This window comes from Dermacentor andersoni, chromosome 4 (genome assembly GCF_023375885.2).
Source record: "Dermacentor andersoni chromosome 4, qqDerAnde1_hic_scaffold, whole genome shotgun sequence".
In the NCBI taxonomy this organism is placed as follows: domain Eukaryota; kingdom Metazoa; phylum Arthropoda; class Arachnida; order Ixodida; family Ixodidae; genus Dermacentor; species Dermacentor andersoni.
In genome coordinates this window covers 43,705,890-43,720,032 of record NC_092817.1, presented here as the reverse complement: position 1 = coordinate 43,720,032, position 14,143 = coordinate 43,705,890, and the positions used below count along the sequence as shown (strand labels likewise).

Genomic DNA, 14,143 nt, shown 5'->3' with positions numbered 1-14,143 from the left:
CAAAATTAAACAATAGCAACAATAGATCTGCCTTCTCTCTTGTGATTCAAAAAGCCACTGAGTAGGGACGGTAGGTACTGGCATTAAATGTACGCTTAAATCTTTGCGCCATAACAGCACGGGCAAAAATAAACAGGGAAGAACTTTTATACAAAGCATAGCTTTCTTCTTTCTTTTCTTTTTTGTTCCCTACCTGGTCTGGTTGTACAAATGCGGCCGCTTCTTTTGTATATTCTTGAGGTCACGAGTTGGTTCCTTGGTCATGGCGACCGCACTTTGTTGGTGGCATCTTACAGAGACGTCAATCATAATATCAGATAACTCGAAGTCGTAAACGTCATTGCGACGTCTCTACTCTAGTGGCCAAAGAGAAAGGGATTGTGTGGAAAGGAAGGTAAATTGGTTAATCGAGGGAAAAAATAGTCAGATACCTTACACAGGGAAAGTAGAGGAGGTGAAGAACTATGAAAGATAGAATGAGAAGGCTCTCTGAAAACACAAGCTCGAGTGGAAAACAGCATGTAGTCAAAGACGATCACACAGCCCATTGGATCCGATAAAAACAAAACAAAAAAAGAAATCCCGCAACACTCATCCCACGATCGCTTTCAATAGTAATGCGATTATCATGCGAGAAGTTTATCGACACGCCGTATTTCTGAAGTCAAATATATTCAACATCAGTAGTTGTCATTATGAAGACTTCCCTTGGTTCAGCTCTCTGTGACATAATTCCATAACCTCTTTTGTTGCTATGATACTGAGTTGCCAAGGTCACCCTTCAGCGCGGCGCCATGACGACGACTGTATGACGTCACGCAATGACAATATGGTATGGCGAAAAAGAAATGACGTCGATGGAACGGACAAAGCCGGTATGACGACCATGGCACGATGACAATGAGTAATATTCTCAAATGATCCCGATGGTATAACCATGACAGCGGGACGACGCCGCCATGAGGACATTGAATGACGACGATGGTATGACGCCAACCGGATCACGAAGCTGGAATGGCGACGACGGCGTGTGACTGTGGGACTACAACGGAATGTCGACAATAGCAGGATCATGATTCAATGACAACTAAATAATAACAGAATGACGAAGGAAGAATGACGTTGAAAAGCTGGCGTTACTTCATTGATGAGGACGATAAAACGACATTCGCGCGAAGACGACATTAGAATGATATGACGGCAACTGTGTGATGAAGGGGCGTGACGACGACTGCATGACAAGAGTCGGATGTAGAAGTTGGTATGATAACGATGGAATGACTACGACAGCATTACGACGATTGTTGACGACGAATTCATCAAGAAGACAGCATGAGGACGACGCAGTGATGAAGCAATGACGATGATGGCGTCATTGTTTTCACAAAGGTGGGAGGACAATGGCATGATGACGAGTGCATGAACGACTATGGCGGGATGGGGACGGCATGATGATGGTGGTATGAAAACGGATGCATGATGGCGACTGTCTGACGACGATACAAGATGACGAGGGTAGCGTAAGATCCTCGGCAGCGTAATCAGGACTGAATGACAACGGCATAATTACGATAGCATGATGACGGCAAATAGGCATCGATGGAACGACGAAGGCGGTATGATGACGATGGCATGGCAACAATGAGATGACGTTATTGAAATTTGGCGATGGTAAAAAGACAGCATGACGACAATGGTGGATAACGAATGCATGTGGATGGATGGATGGATGGATGGATGGATGGATGGATGGATGGATGGATGGATGGATGGATGGATGGATGGATGGATGGATGGACGGACGGACGGACGGACGGATGGACGGACGGACGGACGGACGGACGGACGGGCGGACGGACGGACGGATGGATGGATGGATGGATGGATGGATGGATGGATGGATGGATGGATGGATGGATGGATGGATGGATATTCTCGCTACTTGCTTCGTTTGAACTCTTATCACCCCGCCTATGATATTGAAAAGGCTGTAGAGGGCGGCGTCAGGCAATCGTTTTAACGAGCGCTCGAGCGACAAGCACAGTGTTGTCCAGGTGCAGTATTTGGCTTGCGGCATCGGCAGAGTGCCCCAGAAGTGGAATGGTACACTCGCAACTGAAGATCCGGAGTTGGAGCTTCAGCGGGAAACCGACACTTGCTCTTTGTTTCTGAGTTAGTTAAGGAAAAGTAGGAAAAGCAAGCGGGAAAACGTGGTCTAAGAAGATCTCCCTGTATGTACCTTTGCTCATGCTGACTTGCGCTAATGTAAAAAACAAGAAAGAAAGGAAACAATATAAAAGACGCCTATGAGCTTATTATTGAGGTTTAATATCATTTTATTTTGGTCGAGTAACTCGTCCGAATGTCACTTTGCGATGAAGCTAATTTTTTATTACTGCTAAGTAAGTATTTCTTGTCTTTGATTTGTGTAAGCATAATTATCTTTTCTATGACATACTAACAGCATCATAATAATTCTATATTGAATTGTACAGCGCCCAGAGCAGCCACGCTACTTTCTTTAGAAGTAGTGATGAACATGATACAAAGCCTCTTGATATAACTACTGAGGAAGTTAGAATAGCCTTGCAAGATGTGTATCGATGAAAATCGGCAGAAGACGACGAAATAACAATCTATTTAATCAAGCATGGAGGATATTGTCACGTGGTAGTGACGGTTAAGAAGGCAGCAAAACTGTGATTAACGAAACGAGCGTTTTATTGGGCGAACTTGTGCCCACAAAAGCAGGCTACACTCAAAGAACAACGGTAGCGGCGAACACACTCGGTAATCGGCGAAAATCTGATCAGCGGGTCAAGCGCGTCGGCTTTTATACAGCAGTCGTCGAATGTTCCAGACTAATCGTTTGGACCCACGTGCCTTCCACAAAGTTCTACACCATTCGCGTCAGGCGATGAAATCAGATAACACAAGGTTCGGCGACAACAGACATAAGCATCGATAATTTTCCAGAAACTTCGGATACATGCAGGCGCGTCGCGCGCTGTGCGATAACATTTGTTAGGCGGCGAAACGGGGTTGGCCGATAAAGATAAGTATACGTGTCAATATAGTTTGGTTGAAGATTTATCTGCCCTTTATACGCAATGCCTCAAGACTTCAAGTGTACGAGAGAGTTGGAAGAGTACCAACATTATACTAATCTATAGGAAGGGGGATCTTAAAGAATGGAGAAGATTAAAGGCCGATTTGACCACTTTCAGCATTGCATAAAATATTCACCAAGGTAATTCGCAGTAGAAACAGGGCAACACTCGACTTCAATTAACCAAGAGAGCTGCTTCAGGAAGAGATGTATTTCTAGGGATCACATCCATGTCATCAGTCAGGTAATTGAGAAATCTGTGGTATACGATCAACCACTGTTTATGGTTTTTATAGATTACAAAAAAATTGATATAGTAGAGATATTAGCACTCATGTAGAGTCTTCAAGCTTGCCGTCGGCCTTCCCGTCCGAACGCACGCAGAAGACCTCCTCAAGTTGGGAATCCACAACACGTTCGAAGACATTGTTGAAGCCCAAGAGTCCTCAGTTTGTCAGACTCTCCGGGATACCCCAGCGGGCCTAGCCATACTTGGAAAACTGGGACGTAACTCCACGGTCGTCGGTCCCGATGCTGTGAAGCTGCCCAACGACGTAAGACCCAAGATTTCCATACAACGGATGCCACGCAATATGCATACGACATGCAATGCAGGACGAATACGAGCCAGGGGTAAAGCTCTGCTCGCCAGTGGCCGCTGGGACAAGGATCGAACATGCTTCGTAGACGTTGCTTCGTACGCTCAAGAAGAAGCATTCTCTCAGTGGTCATCGACTGTGATTCCAAAGTCCTTAGCTGCGCTATCATCCACACTTCTAGTTCTAGCGTTGCAGAGCAGGTTGCAATTGCTCTTACATTGACGGACAGTGTACATGACACGATCTATTCAGACTCCAAGGCCGCTGTCAGGGCCTTTCAGATGGGAATGGTGGCTCCCCAGGCCCCACGTATCATCCCAAATGCTAAAGACATGAAACACCACTCATTGGCTTGGTTTCCTGCGCACCTTGGAACCATTGAGAGTGCCTTGCTCAACGCCAACGAGGAGGCGCACTCGGCTGCATGACGTTTGACTGACCGTGCGCCGGGTAACGCGTCCTCTCCTGGGTGACCCGAGCCTCTCTGCTCGTACAACGACATCTGCAACCATAATTATCTATCAAGAAGACTCCTGCCTTTGCCGCACTCCTCGCTGTGCAAGGCCCAGACAGTCACTCTCAGACTTCTACAAACAAGAACTTACCCGAGCCCCGCGGCACTGCACACAATGTACCCCGAACGGTTCCTAAGCCCGGACTGCCCCCTGTGTGGTGGTTATGCGGACTTCGAGCATGTCCTGTTGGGCTGCGCCTCTGCCGGTCCGAGAGGAAATGATGAAGCTGATTAGGGCCCAGGACCAGACCTCTCAAATCCTGGCAGTCCAGAGGGCCTCGAGAGGGCCGTCAGGTTTCACCTGATGGTCCCCGAGTGGGCCTAGCCAGCTGACGTTGAGTTTACTCGCGTCTATTGTGAACCGAATAAAGTTGTTTCACTCACTGACTCACTCATGGAGGAATTGTGTAAACAAGTGCAGGAGGCATACGTGAGTATCTTACGAAATATCTGCAAGGACTCCACAGCTACCTTGGCTCTCCACAAGAAAACTGGAAAATTACGTATCAAAAAAGGGATCAGGCAAGCAGGCACAACCTCCCCAGTGCTATTCACTGGAGGCTTAGCAGTATTCAAGCTATTAGACTGGGAAGGCTTAGGAGTGAGGATCAAGAACAAATATCTGAGCAACCTTCGGTTTGCATATGTCATTGTCCTGTTCAGCAACGCTGGGGATGAAGTGCAACCAGTGATTGAGGACCTTAACCGAGAAAGTGTAAGAGTGTGGCTGAAGATTACCATGCAGAAAACAAAGGTAATATTAGGTAACCTGCAAGGCTATTGAACAATGCTTTGTCATTCCTGTCATTCAAGCTTTGTGGTTTCTTTATTAGGTCCTTTGTTACTTGAGAGAGCTTACTTACTAGTAGCATTAGCATTGCGTCCTACTTCAATCACTGCTTCTGAAATCAGCCTAGTTACGCTTTTATTCGTTACCTCTATGTTATCTTAATCTACCTGTTCTAAAGCCAGTTTAGCAGGGCTATTTGAGGAATTAACAGGCACTGCCTAATATTGGCCTTAGTGAGGTTAGAAGAACTGGTGAGGCTGATACAGTGCTGACTAACGACCACTCCGAATAAAAAATACCTTCTTCGGGAAGCGCAGTGACAGGAAGTGTATCTCGAAAAGCCCTAAGGGAAAAACAGGGAACTAAATAGATATAATACTTTCTGCCATTCCCAGCATAGCGCAGCATGTAGAACTGTTAGTGGAATCCTAGAGTCTGCACAAGAGTACGTTTAACAAGGTCAATTACTCACAAGGGGCCCGTATCATGAGAAGGAAAATTACAGAAGAATAAAGATGGGTTGGGGTAGGTACGGAAGTAATTACCAAATCCCGACTGGGAGCTTACCAATGTCATTGAAAAGTGTAAATTCATTCCATTCTACCGCTGCTGAGACATGGGGCAGAGACTTGGATGTTAAGAAAGCTGGAGAACAAGTTAAGGAGCGCGCAAAGAGCGATGGAACGAAAAATGCTAGGCGCAATGTTAAGAAACAGGATGAGAGCGGTCTGGGTCAGAGAACAGACAGGAATAGCCGATATTCTGTTGACCTTGAGAGGAAAGAATGAAGCTGGGTAGGTCATGTAATGCATAGGACAAAAATTTAGGTGGAGTTATGAAATTAGGAAATTTGTAGGTGCGAGTCAAAATCAGCTAGCGCAAGAGAGGAGTAGTTAGAGACCGCTGGGGAGAGGCCTTCGTCTTGCAGTCGACATACAATTTTGTTGTTGCTGCTGATTATTATTATTATTATTATTATTATTATTATTTATTATTATTATTTATTATTATTATTATTATTATTATTATTATTATTATTATTATTATTATTATTATTATTATTATTATTATTATTATTATATTCCTGAGCGAGAGTGAGTCTGCACGTGTCCTATCCAATATGGTGTATTTTTTTTCCTGTCCATCAGTGTGAGATCTTTTATTTTTCCCTGCACAATGCCCATCGCTACACGTCCCTCCTTAAATTGTTCCTGCACGTCCGTGGTTAAATTAAAGCTTGTGGAAGCAATTGGACTGTCAAATATGCTTGTTCTCGCTCAGTTCAAATAATTTTTATATGCAGCAGTGACGTGGCTACTGAAAAAATATATAGAAATGATGCGCGATACAGCGTCCAATAAGTGAAACTCAACCTTCGAACGATGAACGTCTTACCTTACTTGTACTTGTCCTCAATATCCAGTAATTCGTGCAGCGGCCGCAACATTTGTTTCGCATGAATTCACACAAGCCACTGAAAGTACGAGACAATAATACCCAAAAACCTTCTGACTCAAATGCAGAAGAAAAAAGTGGGCGTGAAGTCGCACTCAGCAAAAACGCAGCTAATAAGGGCTCGACCACGGATTCGGCTTGTTTCTGCTTGCGACCGCCGCTTTATGTAATCGTATTTGCCATAGAGTTTCCTACAGTTACTACGGAGAGCGAGAGAGAGACAAAAGGGGAAGGAACTATGGCGCTAATGCCTACGAGAGCTGCGAGCAGGGCGGTTCAGCCAGCATGGGAATGATGGGTAGTACGTGAATTTGCCTAAATTTCATCCTACTGGCTTTAAACGGCCTCCTGACTCCTGACTGATTATTTTTCAAGCAAGTACTGTATAAATGATTAAATAAATATAATTAACTAATCTGACGTCAGCATTCGAACAAAGCTATTCGAAGCACTGAAGCCTTATATTGAAACCATTACGCCACGGACGCATGGATAAGCGGAACTACTGTAATTAGCAGCAATTACGTGCTTTCGCCGAGTTTCATTGTCTTATGCATATAAAATAAGGCATATATTGCCTTAAAATTTAGGCGAATGAAGGCAGATCAAGCGTAATAAACGAAGCCACAAGAAGGTAGGAAGCCAAAAGCGTGAAGGTCAGAGAAACCTATGTACTAGCCATCATTCCTATCCGGCTGAATAATCTCAGTGCCATAGTTCCCTCGAGAATATCACAGGGCACTCTATGATATTCACAACACTGCAAAGCACTCATTCTTAGTTTCTACAGCGCGGCTCTTAGGCGCCCGTTCTTGCGTCGAGCGTCGGCGGTAGCGGCGTAGGCGGCGTAACCGAGCAAACGAGCACAGCGAAAGATTAGAGCGTGAACGGGGAGCAAGGGATAAAAAAAGCCGCAGTTTCACCTGAAAGGCGAAGCATCGACTTAGCTATACGAAGTAAGGATACTTGTTTCACCGGCCATATAAACTTGCAAACATTCGCTTAATTGCTAAATTAACAGACACAGTGTCACGCGCGCAGAGGTAAACATGAACACATCTCGCTCGATGACCGCGGAAACGCCGTCAAAACGCTGGAGTGAAGAAGCGCGGCGGCGGCAGCGAGCGAATTTACCTTTGTGCTGTCTCTCGCTGCAACGTGAACTAAACGTCAGAAGCACAGCGCGTAGGAAAATACCGGCGCTCCGCGTACTTTGTCCACGGGGCAGATCGCTTGCAAGATTGAGCAGCGATCGTCGGCTGGCCCTCGCAAGCTTTCACCCGCACATCCAGCGTACGACACGCGGTGACGATATTTTGTTTGGAGTTTATACGGAGCATCACGGCGACGGCGACGGCGTAAATGCGCTTAGAGTGTCTATATAATCGCTATCGCAATAAAACGCGAGCTGCGAACGACGGAGAGCAACGAGAGCGGCCCCTTCTGTGACGTGCGCGCGGGAAACTGGTATCATGCGGACCCACATAGCCGCTCGATGCGTACTCGTGTCTGGTCTCAGCCTGACCACTCGTTTCGTACTATCGTCTGATCGCGTCAGCTATCGCTCACGCTTGTTTGGTTTGCTTGGTTTCATATCGTTAGCGCTTGTTTCGATTGTCATGGTTTGTGATTGTTTTTTAATCTGATTGTATGGACAACGCGAATTGTGCAGTACTTTCTGGAAGCCACGCGACACAACGATTTCACTAGAACCTTCGACGAGTCATGTGTGAAAGCCGACACACTTGACCCGCAGATCAGATTTTCAACGATTGCCGACTTTACTGCATTCCCTACACCGGGGAATGGGAAAGGGGAAACAAAGATCACAGGGAGAGAGAGAGGAGGGAAGGAAAGAAGGAAATTTCGGTGAGTTCGCTGACGCGTGTGGTCTTGCAGAAATGCCATTAATAGTCACAGATGGTCGCACAAGCCTGTCGTCTTTAAGAAGCACAAATGGGCGCTTTATGGGCCGACGGGCGATGTGGGCGCTGTTCCAGCAGCACCTGCACAGAAAGCGGCCAATTGTACAGTTTTTGGAAAGCTTTGGCAAGTTCCAGTGTCTCAGCTTACGACAGTGGCGTCGTCATTAGCAGGAACCTCCAACTGCCCCCAGTGTGCAGGGTCTGTGTGGGCCTGTGTAGGCAAGAGTGTGGCGAACTATGCTTGCTCGAAGGTCCGCAGAGCACATATTTTAGGCAATAATTTTTCCTTTCATATGACTGTGAACTCCGTTCTGGTGGCCTGATACTTGAGGTATGTTGACTTGGATCTTTCAAAATACGAATTAGAGACGCTGACGCACACGTCCTTGAAAAATCTTTATTCTGCAACTTCTATCCAGGATCGTTCCAGTAGATGTGTGCGAGTGCACTTTGATGACAACTTCGTTAGTAATGTAGGATGTATTTTATTCACAACCAACAATATGTTTAACAGAACTGATATTTCAAGGAGTTGCTGTAGCTTAGTCTTGATTAACTCAGCGCTAACCGAGAGATGGACTAGAGGGAAAGAAAATAGTCCAGCGTTCATCCCGTTGCTTTCTTCATTCTAGTCCTTTCTCTGCTTTATTTTACTTAATAATGAAATGTTGAAGTTCTGAGCCTCTATTTTCGTCGTGCTGTCTCACAGGGTTTAAGCCCATTGTGAGAATTGCGTAAGAGATAATTGTGTAAGCAAGAAAGTGACACCTCCCCATGGGAATTCATGACTCCGCATCAATATGCACGCTGTGGTGGCACTTTGCAAAGCTTGTCTTCGGTCGATACCTTCACTGGATTTCAAGAATTTCGTGATGCTGTGTGCGATCTACGTGTTGCCTCTGTACGCGCCTATAGAAATGGGCACAAACTTCCTACATTAAGTACCCATTATTCTGATTAACTGCAGGTATTTCTGTTGAATCAAATACCTTTTCATGGTTTATGAAAGCCATATAAAGAGTCATATATATCACAATGATCGCGATGTTGATGATTTTCCAGTGGCTCATTGTCCACTAGCCCTGAAGGTCATCTAAGCTGCAGATGAGCTTCTACACCCACATTTCCAAGGGAATATGAAAAACGTACCAATTTTTTTAACCCAGCTCTATTTCTTATCTGTACACGGCAAAATTGGTTTATTTTCTTATTAGCAAGTGCTAAGCGAAACATTACTCAGGAAAAGTATTAACAAGCAGAGAAGGTGTCTTGCTGCCGTCTGCGCAGAGGGCGAGCATCAGAAGCTGGAAAAATCGTTATCCATTCTGACTTAATGGGAGCATGTGCCGTAATATTCTGTGGTCTAAGTGGAGACGTGGCTCTAACAGGAGACAGCACAATGCATCGTCTACTGGAGCGGCCTTTGCAATATAAAACGCGACAGACTTGACACTGCAGCATTAAGTCACATATAAGACTAAAGTTATACGTAAAATATATTTTTTTGTTCGTAAATCCACCGACGGATGCAGACTTCTTGGTGCTGCTCATGCAGTTTTGTGGTGGCTTTGGAAGCAATGAAATCGTGCCCAGACTGCTCCGCCCGTCCGACGTCACAATACAGTGGTGGATATTGATGCGCTTGCGTATCTTGACGCACATTTATGCTGTAAAAATGCCGCTCAGTCATGTCAGTTTAGGAAAAGTAATGCTCTCAGTGTTTTCACGTGGTACAAAAGGAAGGGACGAGCACACCTCGTAAACCTGAAGATATATGCATGCAACCCAAAAGCTATAGTCGCACACAAGTCACGTATGTAAGTAGGTCATGGTTGCTTATTCGATAATGAATGAAGCTGTCAAAAACACACATGAAAACATAATCGACAGCTCAATAGCCAAAATTAGAGCTGATGTAAGAGAGTACAAACGTTTTCTGATGACGTTGCCACGAACCATCGAAAGGGTGCCACTAAGCTTGCCCAGTGGTTTTCTACGGGCACTTCTTAAAGCATGCAGCATTATTTATATGTGTCACGTTCAAAGTCCTGTCGTGAAGAAAACGGGGTTTGTTTCTGAAACTATGGATATATAACGAAGAGCGATATATTAGCAAAACAAAAGAAAAGGACTTCTCGCTCTCAGATACCATGTCGCTTTGTCTCTTCATAAACGGAGCCAACACCCACAAACTCGCGTTTTTTGCTGCGGAAGAGTCGATTTTCTCTTGTGCTCCGTGTCTTGACACAGCTGTTCCGCGATGCTGAGCGCGTTGAAACACAATAAATTTCGTGTGCGCGGCGTTCTTATTCGAAACAATGGTCTTTCTCTTGTCTTTTTTTTTTCTCATAGAAGTCCGAAGGAGCCTCTTGGTGGTCGAAATCTGCAAAAATGAAAACGAAAGAATCAGAGAATGAGAGATGATATAGTGTTAGGTTGAGAAATAGAAACAAAAGGTCTGTCTGTCTGTCTGTCTGTCCGTCCGTCCGTCCGTCCGTCCGTCCGTCCGTCCGTCCGTCCGTCCGTCCATCCGTCCGTCCGTCCGTCCGTCCGTCCGTCCGTCCGTCCGTCCGTCCGTCCGTCCGTCTGTCTGTCTGTCTGTCTGTCTGTCTGTCTGTCTGTCTGTCTGTCTGTCTGTCTGTGTCTGTCTGTCTGTCTGTCTGTCTGTCTGTCTGTCTGTCTGTCTTGTCTGTCTGTCTGTCTGTCTGTCTGTCTGTCTGTCTGTCTGTCTGTCTGTCTGTCTGTCTGTCTGTCTGTCTGTCTGTCTGTCTGTCGGAAAAAAAAATTAACAAGGACACTTAACACTGTTTACAAGTGGAAATGCGAAAGTGTTATACCGTTTGTAGACCTCAGAACGTTATGAACACGGTCATGAACACGCGCACTAGGCTCACCTTTAGTCAGCCAGAACCGGACAAGCGTGCTCCTCTCGCACCCCGGAGGCCCGGATTCGATTCCCACCCAGGCCGAAACGTATAAAATTTTCTTTTCAAAGCCGTCAATTTACTTTGTTCACCGGAACTTCCTTGAAAAAGTTGACGTCAATCCGAGCATTTTCGCCCGTATTTTTACTCTTTGCGCCGTCGGCCAGTTTTGGTATCATCTTTCGGTCACATAGTCGCCGACGGATTTTCGCGTAATGGGGCGTATAATGCTTTCGCAATAATAATAATGTCGAAATGAACCCTGATACTTAGGCATATATCACCTGAAATCTGTGCAGCTTTTTTCCTATACTTCCTTCCCGCTCCTTACACATATAAAAAACTTCTGTCAGACATATTTGTCAAATTCAGAGCAAATCTATTCAGTTTTGTCAGAGCAAGTAGCCTCAGCAATGACGCCGCCAATTGGACTATTGACGATACCTGTCGCGGTGGTTCACTGCCCATGAAGTTCTGCTGTTCAGCACGAGGTCCCGGGTTTGATGCCCGACCACAGCGGCCGCATATCGATGGGGACTGAATTCGATCTTTCATATATCGTGCATTAGGCGCAGGTTAGGAAACCGCGGGGGATCAAAAATAATTCGCACATTTTGACTCCAGAATATCGTTGTCTGTGAGTTTCTTTGAGGTACTAAATGCCATGATATTTTCATTTTCGAGAAACGTTAACCCCTCACATGATATATTAAGGTACACTCCGCATAGCCCGTGTGTGTGTGTGTGTGTGTGTGTGTGTGTGTGTGTGTGTGTGTGTGTGCGTGTGCGTGTGTGTGCGTGTGTGTGTGTGTGTGTGTGTGTGTGTGTGTGTGTGTTTAAACCTGTTTTGTTCTAACATTGCGAAAACACATGTAACTACATATTGTAATTGTGTCATTGTCTTCATTTTTGTATTTATTATGTTTTCCTTTACCATATTAGTTTTTTTTAATATTGCGTTTTCCATTTTTTTTACAATACTTAACACTTTGGGTGCATTCGCCTCTTACATATATTGCCCTAGGGCCCCAACGTGCAATGAATGAAATGATGTTTAAGCTGCTGGCTTTCAACGCAGAACGCTGTCACAGATGCGAAATAAATTTCACTGAATGAATGAATGAATGAATGAATGAATGAATGAATGAATGCAAAACATAACAGGAGAAAGCGCAAGTGAAAAATACAGGACAAAGCAAGGCAGACAAGAAAGGAGCTGGCCGCATTTCGACGGGGGAGAAGCGCAAGAACGCCCGTGTATAGCGCACATTTGATGCACGCTAAAGAGCCCTAGGTGGTCAGAATTAATCCGGAGTGCCCTACTATGGCATGCCTCATGACCAGATCATGTTTATGGCACGTAAAACGCCGGAATTAAAATGAAATTATCAAAGGCGCGTTGTCCCGTCTTTTGTTATTACAATGCTGCATGAACTCAAACCAACTGCACGAACTTTGTACAACTGTTCTGAATTTTATTATGTATACTATTTCACATAGAAATCAAATTAAATCAAATCAAACATGTTTATTTTGCAGGAAGAATACAAAGTTTCCCTGCGGGAGGCAAGGACTAAAGGCGAGAAAGCCTTTAGTCTTTCAAGTTCCCACGAACGCCCTTCTTTTGTGTTGCCATAGAAAAGCGGTGAGAACTGGAAATTTACTTACGAAATATTTCCAGCATTAGCCTTCACGTACAACAATGGCACTGTTTGTGTTTTTGTTCGTTGCTTCACTGAACAATCCATCCGAGAAAAATCCAAGGCGATAGGGCTTCTGAGACGTTTGCTATCTTGGTACGCCGTTGTCAATTCTTTCCGCGATTATAGTACCGACATCTGAAAAAGAGTCAGGGATCAACACGTAAACCAGAAGAATCGTAGAGTGTCTGATATCTTGGAATAAGTTAGGGCAGGCAATTTTGAAAGCATTGCGAATTGTATGCCGCCGCGCGAATGAACAGTTTTCTTTTCTTTTTAAATGGCACTATGGACTGATCATGACGCCGCTGCACCAATCCGCAAGGACCTTTATCCGTGTCACGTTGTAGTTAACGGCAGTGTCTGGGCCGGCAGGGTGGTGATTTGTTGAGTACGTAAAGTAATCACCGTGCAATAAAAAAAAGGAAATTACCTGCTACGTGGAAACACTTGTAGGCTCTTTTCTGTAGGATCACTACACAAATCTCGTAAAATACCAGGATCTGGGAGACTCTGCGTGATGGCGTATCGACTGCCACGGTCGCGCGAGTATAGTGACGTGTCCAAGTGACTCGTGATCGGTGAAAGCCAGTGAAGTGGATTCTGAGGCCGTATTTTTTATTAGGATTCTTTTCCTCCCATTATGTTCCTTTCTGATCATCCGTCGCGCTGAGTGGCTGACCTCGGTAATATAGCGGCGGCATGGCTTTTTGTTAGCCAATGACTAAAGACACAGTGAATGAAGGAAAAGAAGAAGAAAAAAGACACAATCGATACTAAACACAGCCTCTGCATTGCTTTCCGTGCTAACATTTTTCTTTTTTTTTTTATTGTGCATTTTGTATACCCGTCGCTCAGTTTCTGCGTGAAGAGCGCACAAGACTACACTGCCCACTATCCACGAGTAGTTGCTGTCAACCAGTCGTGAACCGGATATCGTCAGCTGTGTATGTATGCGTATTGCATTAAGCGGTACTTGCGATAAACGTGCGGGGTCGAGAGAGAGAAGGAGGAGGAGTAAGTGGAAAGGGAGAATGGCGATCCGCCTGGGTGACGTGATTTTAGCCAGCTACGGCACGCTGGGGAATGTATTTGGGTGAAATGGCGCAGGGCGATAAATGAGTGCG

The 14,143-nt window shown here is 45.2% G+C and overlaps 1 protein-coding gene across 1 annotated transcript in view; it reads right to left on the bottom strand.

Annotated features, from left to right (window-relative positions):
• Nucleotides 1–12,826: 12,826 nt before the first annotated feature.
• Nucleotides 12,827–14,143, bottom strand: part of LOC126536648 (uncharacterized) — a 45,576-nt gene continuing 44,259 nt past the window's right edge. Inside the window, exon 9 of the mRNA XM_055073654.2 lies at nucleotides 12,827–13,154. Within this exon, the coding sequence (XP_054929629.2) occupies nucleotides 13,140–13,154 (15 nt within the window). The 3' untranslated portion in view covers nucleotides 12,827–13,139. The remainder of the gene's footprint in view (nucleotides 13,155–14,143) is intronic.